This window comes from Amblyraja radiata, chromosome 18 (assembly GCF_010909765.2).
Source record: "Amblyraja radiata isolate CabotCenter1 chromosome 18, sAmbRad1.1.pri, whole genome shotgun sequence".
Classification (NCBI taxonomy): domain Eukaryota; kingdom Metazoa; phylum Chordata; class Chondrichthyes; order Rajiformes; family Rajidae; genus Amblyraja; species Amblyraja radiata.
Window position 1 is genome coordinate 9203949 of NC_045973.1, and position 23971 is coordinate 9227919.

The 23971-nt window shown below is 46.3% G+C and overlaps 1 protein-coding gene across 2 annotated transcripts in view; it reads right to left on the reverse strand.

Moving 5' to 3' along the window:
- Nucleotides 1-23971, reverse strand: part of tafa4 (TAFA chemokine like family member 4) — a 136473-nt gene that overhangs the window by 21621 nt on the left and 90881 nt on the right. For both annotated transcript variants that reach the window (XM_033036677.1, XM_033036676.1), the window contains one exon: nt 16480-16632. In XM_033036677.1, coding sequence (XP_032892568.1) covers nt 16480-16632 — 153 coding nt within the window. The remainder of the gene's footprint in view (nt 1-16479; nt 16633-23971) is intronic.

Consider the following 23971-nt stretch of genomic DNA (forward strand, 5'->3'; position numbering starts at 1 on the left):
GAAGGGCCTGTTGCCGCTCTAAACTAAAATTTCTCGACTCTTGAACCTCATATATTTTTAGCAGTGGGGGCCCATGAAACAAAACTGAGTTGGTGAAGGCATCTTGGCTCTCCGTCAAAGTAGATTCACTTTTATTTGTAGATAGACACAAAAAGCTGGAATAACTCAGCGGGACAGGCAGCATCTCTGGAGAGAAGGAATGGGTGACGTTTCGGGTCAAGATCCTTCTTGGATTCACTCACTTTTATTTGTTGTGGGGCTTTTTCTTCCCCAACTGAGTCCCCTTCTCAACCTACGCCCCCCCCCCCCCCCCCCCCCCCCCCCCCGCCTAAAAGAACAGCCTTAAGGAAACTTGCCCTAAAATGACTACTGAATGTGTTGTTTAAGAAAGAACTGCAGATGCTTGAAAAATAGAAGGTAGACAAAAATGCTGGAGAAACTCAGTGGGTGAGGCAGCATCTATGGAGCGAAGGAATAGGCGAGGTTTCGGCTGAATGTGTTGAATATATTTCAACGGTGGGATAAAAGTATCTATCTACATTCTCTGCAGATGTTCAAAATGTGCAATGCATGCCTCATCAGGTTTTATAGTAAATTAACAAGAACAATAACGAGTTTCGCTGATTATTTTACGATGTAATGGCTCAATATTTCTTTTTCTTTACGTTTAAATGCTTTCAGTTGATTAATCGAGTTTGTTATACAACACGGATAAACGAGGAACAGCAGATGCAGGTGAAAGATTCTGATGCAAAGCGGCACCTACCCATGTTCTGCATAGATGCTGCTTGACCTGCTGTGTTACTCTAGCATTTTGCGTCTCCTTTAGTTATGGCCACATGTTCTGGGCTATATTATCACCCGATGCACAGTGCAATTCTAAGTGAAAGGGATGGGGTTTACTCTGACAAGCTTTGATCTTGAGATAACATCAATCTCATACCATCAAATGTGTGGGAAGGGACGGCAGATGACGGTTTACACCGAGGATAGACAAGATCCTGGAGTAACTCAGCAGGACAGGCAGCATCTTTGGAGAGAAGGAATCGGATGCTGCCTGTCCCGCTGAGTTACTCCAACATTTTGTTTCTATCTTCAGACCATCTAATGTATTGTGTAACGCGCAAAGTGCTAGAGACATTCAATAGTTCCAGGCAGCATCTGAGGAGGATTTGGAAGGATGATGTTTCCAGTCGGGACCATTCTTCAGATTGTCTTTACTGTTTTCAGACTCAATGTCCTGACCCGAATCATGGCCTATCTGTGTCCTCCTATCTGTGTCCTCCACAGATGCTGCCTGACAAACTGAGTTACTCCAGCACTTTGCCTTTCACTCAAGATTCCAGCATCTGCAGTTCCTTATGCCTCCACCAAATGTACAGTATTTTTCAATGCAGGTGCCTTGAGACAGAGATTATGGAGACCTTCTCCTAGAACAACAGTAGTCCAGGTAGTACATTCAACAAAGGAGGGAAGGTATTATCTGAACAAGACATAAAATATTGGAGTAACTCAGTGGACCAGGCTGCATCTCTGGAGATCATGGATAGTTGACGTTTCAGGTCGGGACCCTTCTTCAGACTATTTGTGGGGGGAGGGGGGGGGGGGGGGGATTAAAGAAAGCTGGAAGAGAGGAAGGGTAGGATAAAGTCTGGCAGGTAATGGCTTGGTAGAGGTGAGGGGAATTAGCAGATGGTGGACAAAAGCCACAGGTGAAAAGATGGAAGGTATGAGACAAAAGGATTGAAGACTTGCAAATTGTGAAGCTCGAAGAAGGAACGTAGGTGGAAGGGGAGAAATTGGTGCGGGTCCATTTGAGCTACGGGGAGGGAGGGGGAGGGGGGGATTTATGTAGTCACCCAAGCAGAATATGAGGTGTTTAGATTTAGTTTAGTTTAGAGATACAGCGCAGAAACAGGCCTTTCGGCTCACCAAGTCCACACAGACCAGCGATCCCTGCACATTAACACAAGCCCACACACACACACACTAGGGAACATTTACACTTATACCAAGTATACAACCCAAGCCAATTAACCTACAAACCTGTACGTCTTTGGAGTGTGTGAGGAAACCGAAGAAAACCCACGCAGCTCATGGGGAGAATGTACAAACTCCGTACAGACACGCACCCGTAGTCGGGATCGAACCCGGGACTCCGGCGCTGCAAACGCTGTAAGGCAGTAACTCTACCGCTGTGCCACGGTGTTGTTCCTCCAGTATGCCTGAAGTCGACAGTCCTCTCAATATCTTGCTACTCTTGTTCTTTTTGATAATATAGACTGCAGGGGAGAGAGGTGGTGCTGAAGTAACCCTGACATATCACAGCAAAGGGTTTTCAGACATATTGGACTCCAAACAGTTTCAGATGTAAACATTCGTGGAGTTCTTCCATCTACTTTTCAAACGTTAAAAATCTAACAAGCATTCAAATGATTGCCTTTGTGTGAAGCTTTGATTCCAGTTCAAACAATCCTGAAGAAGTGTGCCTGACCCGAAACGTCACCCAATCCCTTGTCTGCAGAGATGCTGCCCGACCCGCTGAGTTATTCCAGCTCATTGTGTCTATAATCCAACATAGAGTCTGGATCACTCACAATTTTAAAACTATATCACATATTATTAACATGTTGTATGATTTGCAGTGTGCCATTCGATAAAGCTCTTTGTGTTATGATCCAAGCCAATTGCAGTTCATTCATGGGAATAAAAATGGTCGACATAGGATCTGTTCATATTTGATAGACACAAAATGCTGGAGTAACTCAGCGGGACAGGCAGCATCTCTGGAGAGAAGGAATGGGTGACGTTTTGGGTCGAGCCCCTTCTTCAGGCTGGTTAGGAATAAGGGAAACGAGAGATATAGACGATGATGTAGAGAGATAAAGAACCATCAATGAAAGATATACAAAAAAGTACCAATGATAAAGTAACAGGCCATTGTTAGCTGTTCAAAAAGGAACTGCAGATGCTGGAATATCGAAGGTACACAAAATTGCTGGGGAAACTCAGCGGGTGCAGCAGCATCTATGGAGCGAAGGAAATAGGCGACGTTTCGGGCCGAAACCCTTCTTCAGACAGGCCATTGTTAGCTGTTTGAAACATCACGCATTCCTTCTCTCCAGAGATGCTGCCTGACCGGCTGAGTTACTTCAGCTTTTTGTGCCTATCTTCGGTTTAAACCAGCATCTGCAGCTCCTTCCTACACTGTTCATATTAGGTATTCAGAGTTGATGGCTTGTAGGTCCTTGTATGCTGGGAGTATTAGATTATCATGTTTCCCCCATGCTAGGATCAATTTCACTGCCTTGTTAGCACAACTGGAACGGGGCAGCTCTCATTAACTCTGTGGTTGAAAGGGTTCGGAGGTCGCAGCACATTTGCACAGCACTGCTGTGTAAAGGCGTTACCATGGTGAAATGCCAACCTTTAACAAACAGCAGTGCAATGAAGTTTGATAAGGACATGACAAAGCCATATCAAATAACACTGGCCTTTTGTCATTGGCATGCCTCTTTATAATGGGATTGTTTCACTACATTTACATCTCTTTCTAATTCATCCATAACATTCATATGTTTAATAAACTGATATTTTAGCTTAAATCAATACTCATGGTATTAACTCTCTTGACAATGAATCGTGTTGATGCGAGGAACTGCAGATGCTGGAATCTTGAGCAAAACACATATGCGTGCACACAAGCGGTATGAATATTGACTTTTCTAAATTCGTAACCCTTGCTTTCCCTCTCTCTCTCTCTCCATTCCTCCCCCTTCCTAGTTATCCGCCACACTGACTGTCGCCCTGTTTAAATGTTATCTCTGTATGCTTCGTTGATGTCCTGCTGAGTTACTCCAGCATTTTGTGTCAATCTTTGCCCTCAATGGGTCAGGCAGCATCTGGGAGGGATTGAACAGACAACCCTTCCGGTCGGAAAAGTTCTTCAGACTATGGTGTCGGCTCCTGACCCGAAACGTCACCTATCCATGTTCTCCAGAGATGCTGCATGGCCCGTTGGGTTACTCCAGCACTTTGTGTCTCATTTTAGAAATAATCTAACCCCATCAACAAAGGCTTTCTGTAATCAAACACAACGAGGATTTCGAGAAGTTTGACGAGGATGTTGCCAGGACTTGAGCTCTAGGGAGAGATTGGGCAGGAGTGTGAGGTGTAATCTTGTAGAGGTGTATAAAATCATGATGGGAAGAGGATTGATGTACAGAGTCTTTTACACAGAGAAGAGGAATTAAGATCCCGAGGACATAAGTTTAAGGTGAGAGGGGAAAGATAGAAACATAGACATAGAAACATAGAAAATAGGTGCAGGAGTAGGCCATTCAGCCCTTCGAGCAAGCACCGCCATTCAATATGATCATGGCTGATCATCCAAAATCAGTACCCCGTTCCTGCTTTCTCCCCATATTCCTTGATTCCATTAAATCTAACTCTCTCTTGAAAACATCCAGTGAATTGGCCTCCACTGCCTTCTGTGGCAAAGAATTCCACAGATTCACAACTCTCTGGGTGAAAATGTTTTTCCTCATCTCAGTCCTAAATGGCCGACCCCTTATTCTTAAAGGGATACCTAGGGGCAACGTTTTCACACAGAGGGCGGTGGGTATATGGGACGAGATGCCAGCAGAGGCAGTTGGGGCAGGTATGATAACAACATTTAAAAGACATTTGGACAGGTACATGGGTAGGAAAGGTTTAGAGAGATATAGGCCAAACGCATGCAAGTGGGACATGTGGATGGGGTATCTTGATTGGCATGGGAAAGTGGGCCGAATGGCCAGTTTCCATGCCGCAAGATTCCATGCCTCCAAAGATATTGGAAATATTGAGTAGATCGGGTTGCATTTGTAAAAAGAAAAACAGATTGATGAGCGAGACAGAAAGCAAGGGTTTCATGTCTTATCTCTGTGTCTCCCTCTACCCTGACTCTCAGTCTGAAGGCGGGTCTCAACCCAAAACATCACGCATTCCTTCTATCCAGAGATGCTGTTAGTCCCGCTGAGTTACTCCAGCTTTTTAGGTCTATTTTTGGTGTAAACCAGCATCTGCAGATCTTTCTTACAAATATGTAAACATAGTACTTTGCAAACAATATAGTAAATGAAAAAAGGTTCAGTGAGCGTTTAAACAAGCTCTAACACATTAAAAAATCTACCAGTAGAACCCAACAATGCAAATCTAGTAGTTCTTCAAAATTAGGTTTCTATTGAATTTTACTTTTATAATCGCTTCAAACTATTAAAATAATATTGTTGAGAACCTTTCGTTTATCTAATTCATGAAACCAGTTAATTTAGTGCTTGCAAAATAGAAGGGCTAAATGATTCAGGCGGTAGCAAAAATATTTGGTTATTAGATTTTACTCTCATAATTGGCTTAGATGATTACAATCTTTGATGCAATACAACAGGACTTGATATTCATTTCAGGATTTTCTCCACAGTATGAAAGAAATTGTTTCAAATGGTGGAGGAGGCCAGTCAGCCCATCATGGCTGTGGAATGCGGGAGACACAAAAAGCTGAAGTAACTTAGCGGGGAAGGCAGCATCTCTGGGGAAAAGGAATAGGTGACGTTTCGGGTCGAGACCCTTCTTCAGAATGAGAGTCAGGGGAAATGGAAACGAGAGATATGGACGGTGATATAGAGAGATGTAGAACAAATTATTACAAGATATGCAAAAAAGTATAGGTATATTTCTATACTTCTGTATGTTTTTCCTAATGAAGCTATGCTTACAGTCTAATACTGCTCCAATGTCACAGTGTGGTACTTGGAGGAATAAGCACTCAAAAAGGAAAGCATGTCCAGAAAGAGAGTACTTTCTGTTCAAACACTTCCCTGGTGGCCTTGTGGAAGAGCATATTCACAAGTACAGGCACCCCCTGACTTATGTAATAGGCGGCTTACATAAACTCGCACTTTTGTAAACAATTCTTGAAACCCTTATAATCGCCACGCAGAAGTTCCCAAATGGTTTCCATCTCGGAGCTCCCACGTGGTCTCCATCTCGGAGCTCCCCTTGTGTTCTCCATCTCGGAGCTCCCCACATGGTCTCCATCTCGGAGCTCCCCACATGGTCTCCATCTCGGAGCTCCCACGTGGTCCCCATCTTGGAGCTCCCCCATGGGAGAGTTGTGAATTTGTGGAATTCTCTGCCACCGAGGGTAGTGGAGGCCAATTTGCTGGATGATTTTAAAAGAGAGTTAGATCGAGCTCTTGGGGGATAGCAGAATCAGGGGGTATGGGGAGAAGGCAGGCACGGGTTACTGATTGTGGATGATCAGCCATGATCACAATGAATGGCGGGCTGGCTCGAAGAGCCAAATGGCCCCTGCACCTATTTTCTATGTTCTCCACATCGGAACTCCCCATCTACGCCCTCTTCTAGCCTCTGTAAACTAGAACTACCTCTTCTACCCTTCCAACCCTTACAGGTTTGCTGTCCATTATTTTGGGATTTTGTTTCATTTCTTTGCCTTCCAGTCCCTTGATGTGCACAATACGTGCTTGTGTTTGTGAGCAGCTCCATTCATTTAAACAGGACCTCAATGTAAATCAGCCTGGGAGCTGATCCAGACCTCTGGAAAGCGTGCCACCAGTTTAATGCCGCAGCAAAAATTGAATGGGGATTACAGACTCAAAAGAACTGATTGAAAGAAATGACTAATCCCAAATATATGAGGAACCTGAACTAATTAGTTAAGAAACATCTATTAATTTAAACCAGTTCAACAATCGAGTTCTTTCAGCTGTTTTTGCTACCTCCTTATCTTCACACCCTCAGAAATCCTCCAAGTAAGTATTCCTTTGATGATGTCATCGATTCCCACTTTTAAACAATAAGAATGGGTAAAGAATGCATCACAGTTCTTTGTGACTGTCTTGAAAAGGCATTCTGTTGCTTCTATTCCTTTCTCGTCTCCTGAAGGGGCTCTGAGCAAAGTGACAGCGCCACTCTCAGGGTGAGGCCAGAGGTGGAACAGCACCTCATATTTCGCTTGGGCATCTTACAACCCAGCGGTACGAATATCGTCAAATCTTTATTGTCATGTGTCCCTGATAGGACAATGAAATTCTTGCTTTGCTTCAGCACACAGAACATAGTAGGCATTTACTACAAAACAGAGCAGTGTGTCCATATACCGTAACATAAATATATACACACATGAATAAATAAACTGATAAAGTGCAAATAACAGATAATTGGTTATTAATAATCAGAGTTTTGTCCGAGCCAGGTTTAATAGCCTGATGGCTGTGGGGAAGTAGCTATTCCTGAACCTGGTTGTTGCAGTCTTCAGGCTCCTGTACCTTCTACCTGAAGGTAGCAGGGAGATGAGTGTGTGGCCAGGATGGTGTGGGTCTTTGATGATACTGCCAGCCTTTTTGAGGCAGCGACTGCGATAAATCCCCTCGATGGAAGGAAGGTCAGAGCCGATGATGGACTGGGCATGTGTTTACTACTTTTTGTAGTCTTTTCCTCTCCAGGGCGCTCAGGTTGCCGAACCAAGCCACGATGCAACCGGTCAGCATGCTCTCTACTGTGCACCTGTAGACGTTAGAGAGAGTCCTCCTTGACAAACCGACTCTCCGTAATCTTCTCAGGAAGTAGAGGCGCTGATGAGCTTTCTTGATAATTGCATTAGTGTTCTCGGACCAGGAAAGATCTTCAGAGATGTGCACGCCCAGGAATTTGAAGCTCTTGACCCTTTCAACCATTGACCCGTTGATTTCTCCAACTTCAAATAACCCTTACTTGCCCCCTCTCTCTGACCCCTCCCCCACCCTAATTCTCCGACTAGTTTCACTGACCTCCTGATTAATGTGGATGCCTCGCTGTCAGCTTCCCCCTCAGCCAACAAAGACATTTCCTGTTCAAAAAGGAACTGCAGATGCTGGAATATCGAAGGTACACAAAATTGCTGGGGAAACTCAGCGGGTGCAGCAGCATCTATGGAGCGAAGGAAATAGGCGACGTTTCGGGCCGAAAACCTTCTTCCTTGATGATCGTCTGCTTTGATCTGTCGCTTTCACACCTTACCCTTCCTTATCTCCAGTTCCCCTCTCCACTGACTCTCAGTCTAAAGAAGGGTCTCGACCCAAAATGTCACCCATTCCTTCTCTCCAGAGATGCTGCCTGTCCCGCTGAGTTACTCCAGCATTTTGTGTCTATCTTCAACTATCAGCCTGTCGGTTGTGTACTAAATGATTGCCTGTTATTGCCTGTAGGGACACATCAACAAGACAATGGCAATGGGGGGTAAAAAACAATGATTAATGTACAATGAGTTGGAAAACCTCATTATAAATATAATTTCTTGAACTCCTGGAGTCTCTAAGACACTGAAGGAGAAAATATACCTTTGGAAATAGGCATGACAAATTGGTCATCTATATTACACCTTGTCTAAGGTGTACACCTTTCATTTCATTGCCTTTTGGTTCTATTAATTTCCATTACTGGCCAAGATGAATTTTTGAGGCACTTCCTCAAAAAGGCAGCCAGCATCATCAAGGTTAAGCAAGAATGTCATTGTCCTATCTGGGACACATGACAATAAACTCTCTTGAATCTTGAATCTTCAAAAAGATTTTCACAGTATTTTGGTGCATGTGACAAAAACAAACTAAACTAAACACACCGGGCCATGCTCACTTTTCACCCCTGCCATCAAGAAGCAGGTGTAGGAGTCTGACAACCATGACCTCCAGGTTCAGGAACAGGGATAGGTTTAAGGTGAAGTGGAAAAGATTTCATAGGAATCGGAGGGGTAACTTTTTCCACACAAAGAGTGATGGGAGTATAGAACGAGCCGTTCGAGGAGGTAGTTGAGGACTATTTTAGTTTTAGAGGTACAGCGCGGAAACAGGCCCTTCGGCCCACCGAGTCCGCGCCGACCAGCAATCCCCGTACAGTATCTGACACACACTAGGGACAATTTACATTTACTGTATACCAAGTATACAAACCCAAGCCAATTAACCTACAGACCTGTACGTCTTTGGAGTGTGGGAGGAGACCGAAGATCTCAGAGAAAACCCACGCGGTCACGGGGAGAACGTACAAACGTACAAACCCAAGCGGTCATGAGGAGAACGTGCAGACAGCGCACGTAGATTCGGTGGACGGCGCAACTCTCGTCAGCAGCGGCCTCTGCAGTCCGTCTGTGTTTTATTATTTTTTGTCTCGTTTTTATGTAGTTTTTGTTATTTTTTTTTGTTGGGGTATGTGTGTGGGGGGGGGGGGGGTGGGGGTGGGGTGGGGGTGGGGGGGGGGGGAGGGGGTAACTTTAAAATCTTTCCCCTGCACGGGAGACCCGGCCTTTTCTTTGTCGGGTCTCCGTTGTTGTTGGGGCTGCAACGTGGAGCGGCCTCCAACAGGAACGACCTGGGGTTCCAGCTGCGGAGCTGCCGACTACTCACCGTCACGGGGCTGGCCGAGTCCGGAGCAGGTGGAGCGGTGGTGGAGTGCTGCTGCCACCCGACCTCCGGAGCTTCGGAGGCTGCAACTGCGGGTTTGGCGGACGGCGGCACCGGGAGCCCGCGGGTCCCTGCTGGGAGACCGCTTTTCGGGGCTTCCGCAACGGCGACTTCTCCCGCCCAAGTTGCGGGGTTGAAGAGCACCTGAGCGGGGCCTTACACCATCGCCCCGCGCGGCTTGGAATGGCCGCGGGACTTTGCGAGCGCACGCCGGGGGCTCTAACACCAAGACCCGGTGCGCGACCTTGCATCACCCGGCGTGGCTTTAATGGCCGCGGGACAATCGCCATCGCCAGCCGGGGGCTTTGACTTTGACTCTGACTCTGACATCGGGGGGGGGGGAGTGCAGTGGAGAGATAAGTTTTTTTTGCCTTCCATCACAACGATGTGATGGATGTTTGTGTAAACTGTGTTGTGTCTCGGGTCTTTTTGTTTTGTAATGTATGGCTGCAGAAACGACATTTCGTTTGGACCTCAAGGGGTCCAAATGACAATAAATTGAATTGTATTGTATTGTATTGTATTGTACGTAGTCAGGATCGAACCCAGGTCTCCGGCGCTGCAAGCACTGTAAGGCAGTAACTCTACCGCTACACCACCGTGCTGCCTGAAACTGTTAAGAAACAGTTAGACAGGTACATAGATAGGACAGGTTCGGAGGGATATGGGCCAAACGCGGGCAGGTGGGACCAATGTAGCTGGGACATGTTGGCCAGTGTGGGCAAGGAGGCCCTGTTTCCACGCTATATCATCTATGACTCTATAACAGCTTCTTCCCAACAACCATCAGACTATTGAACATTACTAATAGCAACTAAACTTGGAACAATGAATAGTTTTGGTTGCACTAGGGACTCTGAGCTTTTGTTTTGTTTTGCACAGATATTGGATTTTATTGAATTATTTTTGTTTGTTGTATTATGTCATCTGTGAAGAACTGTTTTGCAGACCTCCAATGCTGCTGCAATTAAGAATTACTTTGGTCCATTTTAGTACAAATGATAATTAAACCCTCTTTGACCCCTTTACCTCCCAGTTGCCTCAAAAATAACTAAATGGGGAAACAGTGATTTCTTATCCCTTGGTGTAGACTTTATACAATCAATTCCCTTCAGCACCTCAACAAAATGTATTTGATCGTGACTGGGAGCTGAATAAAGTCTAATAACATCTAGAGAAGAAAAAATAATCACAAAATTAATTAAACATCCGTCCAACACAACAAATAACCGTTGGGATTTAGCACACAGAAGCAATTTAAAATTAATCGCACAGCCTCAATTCTCCACTGGTCCTGTTGCCTTCAATTCATCTAAAACTCTGGAACTCGCATTTTAAACTGCGTTGGCTCCCATTCACCCAACACCCCAGACCACCGTTGGCAATCACCCGTTTTTAAAATTAAAAGCACTGGAAATACTCAGTTCAGTGACTAACCTAAAAGACTCCATAGACGCTGACGTGCTTTGAGATTTTATTTGAAATTTTCAGCCGTATTTTGCTCAGATCAAATTTAAAATTATCATCCATGTTTTCAACACCCTGAATGGATTCACCACTGCACTGGTTGTGTGATATCCCCCAACATTGTAACTGCTGCACGATGGCGCAGCGGTAGAGTTGCTGCCTTACCGTGCCAGAGACCCGGGTTCGATCCTGTCTACGGGCGCTGTCCGTATGAAGTTTGCGCGTTCTCCCCGTGACCCCCGTGGGATTTCTCCGAGATCTACGGTTTCTTCCCACAATCCAATGATGTACAGGTTTGTAGGTTAATTGGCTTCGGTAAGAATTGTAAATTGTCCCTAGCATGTAGGATAGTTCTAGTGGACGGGGATCGCTGGTCGGTGCGGACTTGGTGGGCCGACGGGCCTGTTCCTGCGCTGTATCTCTAAACTAAACTAAACTAGATCATAAGATCATAAAACACAGGAGCTGAATCGGACAATTCGGCCTATCGAGTCGGCTCTGCCATTCAATCATGGCTGATCTATTTTTCCATCTCTACCTCATTCTCCTGTCTTCTCCACATAACCTTTGACGCCCTTAATAATCAGGAACTTATCAATCTCCACTTTAAAAATACCCAATGACTTGGCCTCCTCAGCCATCTGTGGCAATGAAATCCACAGATTCACCACCCTCTGGCTAAAGAAATTCCTCCTCATCTCCATTCCAGAGGTGCATATTTTTATTTTGAGGCTGTGCAACTTTGGAGCTCCAGTCCCGGGAGACTGGGGACTTTAACATTGTGGAGTTCACGGTCTCTGTTTGGAGACCGACTTCGGGAGCTCCAAGCCGCAAGAGCTTCGACCGCCCCGACGCGTGAGCTTCGACCGACCCGACGCAGGGGCTTCGATCACGCCGACTGCGGATGGTTCGACTCTCCCAACCGCGGGAGAATAAAGAGGGAGAAGATTAGACTTTATTGCCTTCCATCACAGAGAGGAATGTGGGGAATCCGCTGTGGTGGATGCTTATGTTAACTTTTATGTAGTTGGGTGTCTTGTTGATTTTTTTTAGTATGGCTGTATGGTCATTCGTTTCATTGTACCTAATTGGTACATGCGACAATAAACTGACCTTTGACCTTTGCCCTCTGGTCCTAGACTCTCCCATCACAGGAAACATCCTCTCCACATCCACTCACAAAAAAACACCTCAAATTCTACCCACTTACGCCAATATTCTTTCAATCTCCAATCTTCTTGCAAAACAAAGAATCTCACTGTGACATGTCAAATGCGATTATGAGCTATCATCCATTCAAACCGCAATTGCTCCACTGTTAGTTTTGTTTGCTTACAGTTAATTGAAAGCCACAGAGTTCCCCCGGTAACCGCACTGTCTCTCCTTCTCCACCTCGTTGTATGTAACACAAAACTCTGATCAGATTTTAGATCATCAGCCCAAGTTATCTCTCATGGTTTCAGGGCCAAATTTTTGTTTGCCAACACTGCTGAAAAATAGCTTTTGACATTTCACTCACTTAAAAAAATGTTCTACGATGCAAGTAGCCCGACAGCTAAATAACTACCACGCAAATAGGGTCGCCAACTGTCCTGTATTAGCCGAGACAGCCCGTATATTGGGCTAAATTGGTTTGTCCCGTACGGGACCGCCCTTGTCCTATATTTGACTGCTACTACTCGGGTCGAGGGGACTGTCGGGTCAGAGCGCCGCGTCCGGCCCCGCCTCACCCGTCCCATCGTAGTGCAGCCCATGGAGTGCAGCAGCAGGGCCACGCCCGTTGCCCCATCGGTCGGCAGCCCGGCCAGCTGTCCGACCTTCGGATCTTCGCTTACCGCCGACACCACCACCCCTCCTTCTCATGGGCCGATCATCGGTTCATGAGTTGGATGGGGTGCCGGACTTTGCGCACAACGTTGCATGGCCTCCGGGCCAAAACTCCTCAGCTGGCCCGCCGGCTGGGCTTTGTGTGCAGTCCAGCACCCGGGCCAACTCATCATTCACCCAGCCACGGCCGAGTCGGTCAATGAATTGCCGTCGGGAAATTGTCCCATATTTTGACCTTTTGTCCCTTAATTGGGAGTGAGAAAGTTGGCAACCCTACATGCAAAGCTATGATCTCTCAATAGTTCAATAGTACTTCATTGTCACGTGTACATGGGCACAGAGAAATCTTTTTTTTTTTGCATACAGTTCAGTAAAAATCTTACTATACGTAGGGCGGCACGGTGGCATAGCGCCTTACAGCGCCAGAGACCCGGGTTCGATCCTGACTATGGTGCTTGTCTGTACGGAGTTTGTCCGTTCTCCACGTGACATGCGTGGATTTTCTCCAAGATCTTCAGTTTCTTCCCACACTCCAAAAATGTCCAGGTTTGTAGGTTAATTGGCTTGGTATAAATGTTTTTTTTAAATTGTCCCTGATGTGTGTTGGGTAGTGTTAATGTGCGGGATCACTGGGGTCGGTGCGGACACGGTGGGCCGAAGGGCCTGTTTCTGTGCTTTATCTCTAAACAGAAAGAAGCTAAACTAAACATGGGCACAATCATATTTAAGTACAAGAGGGTAGGAATAGTAGATTACACCAAGACAATACACAAGAGTCGCCACATTTTCAATTTGTACGATTCAAGTCCAAAGATGTTTAACATGTAGAGTCTTAACTTGGCCATGAAGGCCCGTTGTCATGACAGCGGCACTCCTCCCACTTTCAATAATAGCTTAGAATCAATGACTTCCATTCACAGGGAATTTTCTTCCTTATGTTCGACATCAGACCCTTGATAATGAAATAAAGTATCTCTGTAATTGCTGCTGCACTAAGAAATATTCCCAATATTTCAAGTGATGATAGCGAATTAAAAATACTACAGCACCTTCCACCGTGACCACATTAGTTTTCTCCGAGATCCTCAGTTTACTCCCACACTCCAAAGGCGTACAGGTTTGTAGGTTAATTGGCTTGGTATAAATGTAAATTGGCCCTTGTGTGTGTAGGATAGTGTCAATGTGCGGGAATCGCTGGTCGGCGTGGACTAGGTGGGCCGAAGGGCCTGATTCAGCGCTGTATCGCTAAACTAAAGTAAACTAAACTACCCATCAAGAATCCAATAACATTGAATGTTGAATTCTCTACTTTTCGGTAAGTTCTACAAACACTCCCCCCCCCCCCCCCCCTCATCTTTCCCCCCCCCATCCTTCCCCCCCCTCCCCCATCCTCTCCCCCACCTCCCCCCCCCACCACCCTTTCCTCCCTTAAAGTCCGTTAACCATTTCCACAGTTCGCAACGATGTATCCGTTGGGATCATACTGTCCCTCGTCAACAATCAGCCCATCAGGGAACCTCCCTGCCTGAGGTCATCTGTTGCCGGCCCTGATTTATCCTGGTCTTTTCTTACTTCCCCCCCCCCCCATCCCACCTTATAATCAGTGTGAAGAAGGGTCTCGACTCGAAACATCATCTATCCATTTTCTCCAGAGATGCTGCCTTGCCCGCTGAGTTACACCAACATTTTGTGTCCATCCCTGGTATAAACCAGCATCAGGGCCAATCTGAAAATGGGAATTAGGAATGCTAAACTCAATCACAAACGGCGGATTGAGGAGCATTTCCAAAACAACTCCGACCCCAGGCGCATGTGGCAAGGAATCAAATCCATTGCCGATTACCAGAAAGTTAACACCCCCCCCCCCCCCAGACAATGCCTCCCTTCCGGACGAGCTAAACCATTTCTATGCGCGCTTTGACCGGGACAACAAAACTCCAGCCACCAAAGTTGCTCCACCCCCGAATGAACAACCCCTCAGTCTCTCCACCTCTGCTGTACAAGATACACTGAGCAAGGTGAATGAGCACAAAGCTGCCGGCCCCGATGGCATCCCCGGGCGTGTGCTCAGGGCATGTGCTGGACAACTATCCCTGGTCTTCACTGACATTTTCAATCTGTCACTGGCCCAGGGTGTTGTCCCCACTTGCCTCAAGACATCAACCATCGTGCCAGTGCCCAAACAGTCAGCCACAGGGAGTCTCAACGACTTCCGCCCAGTGACACTCACCCCTGTCATTGCAAAGTGCTTTGAGCGGCTGATCTTGGCTCACCTCAAAGCCAGCCTCCCCCCCACACTGGACCCCCATCAGTTTGCCTACCGGGCCAACAGGTCTACAGAGGACGCCATATCGGCAGCCCTACACTCTGCCCTGACCCACCTGGACAACAACAACTCCTACATCAGGTTGCTGTTCATTGATTTCAGCTCTGCCTTTAACACTGTCATCCCCGCCAGCTTGATCACCAAACTCAGCGGACTTGGCATCTCCACCTCCCTCTGCAACTGGACACTGGATTTCCTCACCAACAGACCACAGTCTGTTAGGGTCAACAACCTCACCTCCTCCACTATAACACTGAACACCGGCGTGCCACAGGGCTGTGTGCTCAGCCCTCTCCTCTACTCCCTCTTCACCCATGACTGCATCCCTAAGAATGGATCCAACGCCATCATTAAATTTGCTGACGACACCACGGTCGTAGGACTGATCAGTGACAACGACGAGTCAGCCTACAGAGAGGAGGTCCAGCACCTGACAACCTGGTGTGCCAACAATAACCTCGTCCTCAACTCCAAGAAGACGAAGGAAATTATTGTCGACTTCAGGAAGATCAGAGGGGGCAGACATACCCCCATCCATATAAACGGGACTGAGGTGGAGCGCGTCTCCAGCTACGAATTCCTCGGGGTACACATCTCGGAGGATCTGTCCTGGTCCCTCAACACCTCCAAGCTGATCAAAAAGGCGCAGCAGCGCCTTTACTTCCTGAGGACGCTCAAGAAAGCCCACCTGTCCCCCCAGATCCTGACCAACTTTTACCGCTGTACCATCGAAAGCATCCTGACCACCTGCTTCACGGTATGGTACAGCAGTTGCACCGTAGCGGACAGGAAGGCACTACAACGGGTGGTGAAAACCGCACAGTACATCATCGGTGCCCCGCTCCCTGCCATGGATGCCCTCCACCGAAAACGGTGTCTGAGACGGGCCGGGAAGATCATTAAAGACCCCTCCCACCCCAACCATGGACTGTTTGCCCTCCTCCCATCAGGGAGGCGGTAGAGGAGCCTCAGGTCTCGTACTAGTAGGATGAGGAACAGCTTCTACAATAATACCATCACATTGCTGAACTCGGAGTCCCGCCGATAGATTTCTCCAGTCTCTCCGTCCACATTGTTTGATTATTCTGTATTTTTATTTCTATATTGCACTATTACTACGGACTGACGCCAAACTGCATTTCGTTGTACCCATACTTGTATTTGTGCAATGACATTAAAGTTGAATTGAATTGAATTGAATTGAATTGAATTGAATTGAATTGAATCTGCTGTTCCTTTTTCCGTACAAGAGTCCGATAACCTTAAGCCAATAGCTCATCTTAATTGCTCCCACGTACCAATCTTAAAATGGCGTCTGGAAGGTTTAGCGACAAGGCGGCGTTGAAACAAACTCCTTACCTTCAACGCATGAAGGCTGAGCTCGAGTTGTGCCGGCAACCTGGCCCGGGAAACAAGAACATTTCACGGTTTGCGACCGTTCTTCAATCCGGTTCTTATTGCAGCATCGATGCAAAGCGACAACCTCGCATGTGCCTTGTTTGACCTGATGTCCTGCAGAGAGACGGAGAGGGAGAAGGAGAGAGAGAGGGAGGGAGAGAGAGGGAGAGGGAGAGAGATGGGGAGAGGGAGAGAGAGAGAGCATGAGTTGAACGTGGTCATAGAGTCATAGAGTGAAACAGTGTGGAAACAGGCCCTTCAGCCCAACTTGCCCACACCGGCCAGTGTGTCCCAGTTACACTAGTCCCACCTGCCTGCGTTTGCGTGTTGGAAGGAACTGCAGATGGTGGTGTACACCGAAGATAGACACAAAATGCTTGAGTAACTCAGCGGGACATGCAGCATCTCTGGAGATGAATGGGTGACGTTTCGGGTCGAGATCTTTCTGCCTCGACATGAAAGGCCATCCATTCCTTCTATCCAGAGTTGCTGCCTGTCATAAGGTCATAAGGGATAGGAGTAGAATTAGGCCATTTGGCCCATCAAGTCTACTCCGCCATTCAATCACGGCTGATCTATCTCTCCCTCCTAACCCCAATTCTCCTGCTCCCCATAACCTCTGACACCTGTACTAATCAAGAATTTATCTATCTCTGCCTTAAAAGTATCCACTGACTTGGCCTGCACAGCCCTCTGTGGCAAAGAATTCCACAGATTCACTACCCTCTGACTAAAGATTTCGCTCCTCATCTCCTTGTCCCACTGAGTTAGTCCAGCATTTTGTGTCTATCTGCGAGTTGAACATTGCTTTCTCTGTCACGAACAGCTCAGAGAGAATAGATTTATGGCTCTCACTTTGACCATTGGCACTAACATGAAGCGTTCTAACTGGGTGAGAGGCGAGACAGGACTGAAATGTCAACTCCATTACACTTTCCATCCATCTTCAATTTCCCAAAATAGGACACATCTTCCACAGTCGTTATTGAAGAACCTGAGGCAGTGGAAATGGCATTCAAGATTCAAGAGATTCAAGAGAGAGGCATGGTGCTGCTGTGAGATTAACACAATGCAATAGGCACAAAGCAGTAGCTGGAAAATATTAGAAACCAGGAACCGCAGGTGCTGGTTCACCAAAAAAAAACACACAAAGTGTTGGAGTAACTGAGGGGTCAGACAGCATCACTGGAGAACAATGGATAGGTGGCGTTTTGACCCGCTGAGTTACTCCAGCACCTTGCGGCACGGTGACAGAGCGATAGAGTTTCTGCCTCACTGCACCAGAGACTCGGGTTCAATCCTGACCTCGGGTGCTGTCTGTATGGACTTTGTATGTTCTCCCCGTGACCAAGTTGGTTTTATCCGGGTGCTCCAGTTTCCTCCCACTTTCCAGAGATGTGCAGGTTTGCAGATTAATTGGCTTCTGTAAATTGTATTAGAAATGAACCAGACTACGGGTTTGAAGCAGGGTCCCCACCTGAAACGTCACCGATCCATGTTCACCAGAGATGCTGCCTGGCCTATTGAGTTACTCCAGCACTTTGTGTCTTTTTTTGTTGAAAAATACTATTTATCTGTTTGTTAAATCAAAAGTGGTGCTCTGACTAAAATTCTTAATTAATTAATGCAAATTAGATTTCGATTTGTACAGTTGAAGAGGTGACTGTAATCGGTTTAACGTATTTATTTTCACCCCTCCCTTTGACTCCTGCCCTCTCCTTTGTTAGGCACCATCCCACGGGATGGAAGAAGGAAAGGAAAGGTGCAGGTGGTTCCACATGTTCTGTCTGGACTAAATGCCTGCCTGCCTTTCCCTCCTGGGAAATATACAGTTCGATTGTATCGTATCATATCGACACCAGGAGAGACAGTCGCTGAGTCCCTAACAGGTGTCACCAGCAAATGGGGACTCACAGATAGGCACAATGTCTTCTGCTCACTGATACACCAGCATAACCCCAGGGCAGAAAGTATATCCCACAAGTAGAGAGTGAACTGCTTGAATTAATAATTATTGTCGACATCTCTCCAGAGATGCTGCCTGTCCCGCTGAGTTACTCCAGCATCTTGTGTCTAATCTTCTAGCAAAATCTTTCCTGTCCTGCCCCTGGCTGCTCCTTGGTCACTCGACACGTAAATTCTTGGATGAGGGCTTGAGGATTGACTTGGGGGAATCTGCAGGCCCACTGGATCCATCCTGTGTCGTCTCTCTCCTCCATAGCAACCACACTGCGAGCTGATGCTCTCTGCCTGTCGTGGAGAGGGAGCCATTTACGAGCTGCTGCCTTCCACAGATTGGTCTTAGAAAATTGCCCCTGGCAGTAATGAAGTGCAGTGAGCAGCGATTATCATCCACCGTTCCCACACCCAGTTTCCCAATCCACTTTTCCGAGATTTAATAGGGAGCAATAGGGTGAAATGGGATAAGAGTGAACGGAATGACAAACACTATCACTGCAGCAGCTAAGGAAGACTGACTCCTGAAAAAAAAAATATATATATTGTTGCAATTTTACCACTTATTTATTCTCAAGGCACAGTGGCATAGCAGTAGAGCTACTGCCTACCAGCACCAGAGACCTGGGTTCAATCCTGACTACGGGTGCTGTCTGTACGGAGTTTGTACGTTCTTTCCGTTTTTCTCCGAGATCTTCGGTTTCCTCCCACACTTCAAAGACGTACAGGTTTGTAGGTTAATTGCCATGGTATAAATGTAAAATTGCCCCTGGTGTGTGTGGGGTAGTGTTAATGTGTGGGGATCGCTGGTCGGTGCGGACTCAGGGGGTTGAAGGTCCTGTTTCCGCGCTGTATCTCTAAACTAAACATATATCTACCTTGCATACCATTAGATTGATTAAAAGGCACAGCATGGAAACAGGCCCTTCAGCCCAATGAGTCCACACCGACCATCAATCACCCATTCACACAAATTATTTTAGTTTAGAGACCCAGCATGGAAACAGGCCCTTCAGCCCAAAGAGTCCACGCAGACTATCCATCACCCTTTCACACTGGTTTAATTTAGTTTAGTTGAGAGCAAGAGCGGAACTCGCTATCAAAACATGGAGGGGACGGGGCACACACTTTTTTGGAGGCCACGCGCGGATGCGCACACTCACACACACGCGCGAGGTTTCGGAGGCTCAATCCAGCGCTAAAAGCGGAGATTTTAAAATTGGGATCACAAAAACTTGTGGGGGATGTCCCCCGCCTCTCAAAACATGGGGGGGACGTGTCCCCTCTGGCCCCCCCGGGTTTTCCACCCCTGGTTGAGAGATCCAGCATGGAAACAAGTCCTTCGGGCCAACAGTATATTTAATTGATCATATCCCTTTGTCCAATGTTATCCACAATGGGTGCAAACTAGAGTATTCCCCATTGCCCATGCTGTCACTTCAACAGTAATCTTCACGTAGACATAAAGAACTGCAGATGCTGGTTTGCCAAAAAAAACCCCACAAAGTGCTAAAGTAACTCAGCTGGTCAGGCAGCATCTCTGAAGAACATGCATACGTCTGAACGAGAGTCTGAAGAAGGACCCCGACCCAAAGCGTCGCCCATCCTCGATTCTACATACATATGGGTGTATCTGATCAGTTTGGATAGCATGCAAAATAAAGCTGTTCACTGTACCTCAATACACCTGACAGTAATAAACGTAAACCTATCCATGTGTCTAGAGATGCTGCCTGAACCGCAGAGTTACTCCAGCACTTTGTCTTGCTTCGAGCTCATGTCTGTTGTTCAAAGGGTGTATATTAAAAAAGGAACCATGTACTAGCTGAAATGGTTTGATGTTGTATTAACATTTTTATAGCACAAGCCTACATTTAAATACAAAACAAATCCTGAAATGATTTGTGTGACATGATTCAGATTGACGTGTACAATTTGATTGTATGGGGTGTCAGGGATTATGGGGAGAAGGCAGGAGAATGGGGTAAAGTGGGGGGTGGGGGGAGAGGTAGATCAGCCATGATTGAATGGCGGAATAGACTTGACGGGCCAAATGGCCTAATTCTACCCCTATCACATGACCATATGACCTTGATTTTTAAACTTTCTCCCACCGCCCCCCCTCCCTCCTCCTACATCTTCACCTTATAGAAATTGAAGTTCAATCAGCTTGCAGGAATAAAGGCAGCAGAATCAGCTGCAAACTCAGATAAACCCGTCTTTGCTTTGTAGTGTGGGATGCTACTTTCACTACCTGTCAATGCCTGCTTCAGTCAATGTCTGTTCTGAAATCTCCCACATTTCCAGCTCAGCTTCCTTCACATCCACTTTCGTTCAATGCTTCCTCGTATTTAAATAAAAATTGGGGGGGGGGTGGGATTAGTGGTGCAAGTCACCTGTGGTAGTTGATCACAGAAAGAGGCCAGTGCCCGATTCTTACAGGGGGGGGGGAGTCGAGATCGAGATTTCGGGTCGAGATCCTTGAGCAGACCCTTCTGAAGAAGGGGCTCAACCCGAAATGTCACCCATTCCTTCACTCCAGAGTTGCTGCCTGCCCTGCTGAGTTACTCCAGCACTTTGTGTCTATCCGCATGTTTAACCTTGGAGGCTGAGTGGACTTTTGCTGCTCAGTTTCTTCTCACCCAAGCTTGTTTTTGATTCCTGTCTTTCTTGTTTGATAGCGCAAATCATTGTCTCTAAAGGTCAAATAAAGAATGAGAGGAATAGATTGGCTGGGCGCACAGTCGCTTGCCCAGAGGAGGGGAATCGGGAACCAGAGGACATAGGTTTAAGGTGAAGGGGGAAAGATTTGATAGGAACCCGAGGGGTAACTTTTTCACACAAAGGGTGGTGGGTGTGTGGAACGAGCTTCCGGAAGAGGTAGAGGAGGCAGGGACTATAATTTAGATAGGTACATGGATAGGACAGGTTTAGAGGGATACGGGCAAATCCAGGCAGGTGGGACTAGTGTTGATGGAACATGTTGGTTGGTGTGGGCAAGTTGGGCCAAAGGGCCTGTTACTGTGCTGCACTGTTTTGTGATCTATTAGTTTAGTTTAGTTTATTGTCACGAGTACCGAGGCACAGTGGAAATATTTTATTGCATGCTATCCAGTCAACTGAAAAGCAATATATGATAACAATCAAGCCATTACAGTGGGTGGTGGGTGCGTGGAATGAGCTGCCAGAAAGGGTAGCAGAGGCAGGGACTATCGCAACGATTAAGATACATGATAAGTGTACCGAGGCACAGTGACTAGTGGGGTACCGCAAGGCTCAGTGCTGGGACCCCAGCTATTTACAATATATATTAATGATCTGGATGAGGGAATTGAAGGCAATATCTCCAAGTTTGCGGATGACACTAAGCTGGGGGGCAGTGTTAGCTGTGAGGAGGATGCTAGGAGACTGCAAGGTGACTTGGATAGGCTGGGTGAGTGGGCAAATGTTTGGCAGATGCAGTATAATGTGATAAATGTGAGGTTATCCATTTTGGTGGCAAAAACAGGAAAGCAGACTATTATCTAAATGGTGGCCGACTAGGAAAAGGGGAGATGCAGCGAGACCTGGGTGTCATGGTACACCAGTCATTGAAAGTAGGCATGCAGGTACAGCAGGCAGTGAAGAAAGCGAATGGTATGTTAGCTTTCATAGCAAAAGGATTTGAGTATAGGAGCAGGGAGGTTCTACTGCAGTTGTACAGGGTCTTGGTGAGACCACACCTGGAGTATTGCGTACAGTTTTGGTCTCCAAATCTGAGGAAGGACATTATTGCCCTAGAGGGAGTACAGAGAAGGTTCACCAGACTGATTCCTGGGATGTCAGGACTGTCTTATGAAGAAAGACTGGATAGACTTGGTTTATACTCTCTAGAATTTAGGAGATTGAGAGGGGATCTTATAGAAACTTATAAAATTCTTAAGTGGTTGGACAGGCTAGATGCAGAAAGATTGCTCCCGATGTTGGGGAAGTCCAGGACAAGGGGTCACAGCTTAAGGATAAGGGGGAAATCTTTAAAACCGTGATGAGAAGAACTTTTTTCACACAGAGAGTGGTGAATCTCTGGAACTCTCTGCCACAGAGGGTAGTCGAGGCCAGTTCATTGGCTATATTTAAGAGGGAGTTAGATGTGGCCCTTGTGGCTAAGGGGATCAGAGGGTATGGAGAGAAGGCAGGTACGGGATACTGAGTTGGATGATCAGCCATGATCATATTGAATGGCGGTGCAGGCTCGAAGGGCCGAATGGCCTACTCCTGCACCTAATTTCTATGTTTCTATGTTTCTATGTTTCTATAAGGGAATAATGTTTAGTGCAAGGCTAAGACAGCAAAGTTCGATCAGGGATAGTCCATGGGTCACCGAAGAGGTATCTGGTTGTGGTAGGATGATTCAGTTGCCTGAAAACAGCTGGGAAGAAACTGGCCCTGAATCTGGAGGTGTGCGTTTTCACACTTCTATACATTTTGCCTGATGGGAGAGGGAAGAAGAGGGTTGTGACTCATCCTTGATTATGCTGCTGGCCTTGCCGAGGCAGCGTGAGGCATAAATGGAATCAATAGAAAAGAGGTTGGTTTGTGTGATGGTCTGGGCTACGTCCACAATTCGCTGCAATTTTGTGCAGTCTAGGGAAACATTCTCAGTAGTTAAAACATTTCTGGCTTTGCCGTAATCCAAGCAATATCCATGCTTATCCATTTATGTTCAAAGGTATTTCAAACCATTGTCAGTTGGAAATATCCTTGAAGTTGTAGTCATAAGTTAGACATCACACAATAGTACTGCCCCTTAATAGGCTCATGATTCAAGGTCCAAGTTACAATCACTGCAAGTTGTCAGAATTAGTCATTGACAAGTTAGATCATTTTATTTTGTTATTGCAGCAGGAACAAAATAAAATGGTGTAAAGTTGCAACAAAAAGGCGCATTTCTCAGTTAAAACAAGCGAGTGCCTTCTTACTGGAAAAATCATAATTATTTTTTTGTTTCAATGATGGATGGTTTTGTTTTATGTCAGAGAGTGAACAGTATTCTTAAATGTTCATCATTGAACAATATAGCAAAACACACCACAGAACTTTAGACGTTAGAGAGAAGATGTGTTGTATCTACAGAAGGAAATGTCAGGTCAAATTACTGATTAACGTGTAGGAAGTAACTGCAGATGCTGATTTACACTGAAGATAGACACAAAATGACCCACTAAAACTCAGAAGAGTTAGGGATTGAAACTGGCACAATCTAGAGACCTATAAATTAATGCTATAATTGGATAAGCATTAAGGTAATCAGTCAAGATAGACACAAAATGCTGGAGTAACTCAGTGGGACAGGCAGCATCTCTGGAGAAAAAAATGCATGACGTTTCGAGTTGAAATTATTTTTCAGACTTACCCAGAATGTCACCCATTCCTTCTCTCCAGAGATGCTGCCCGTCCCGCTGAGTTACTCCAGCTTTTCGTGTCTATCTTAAATTTAAAGCAGCACCTGCAGTTCCTC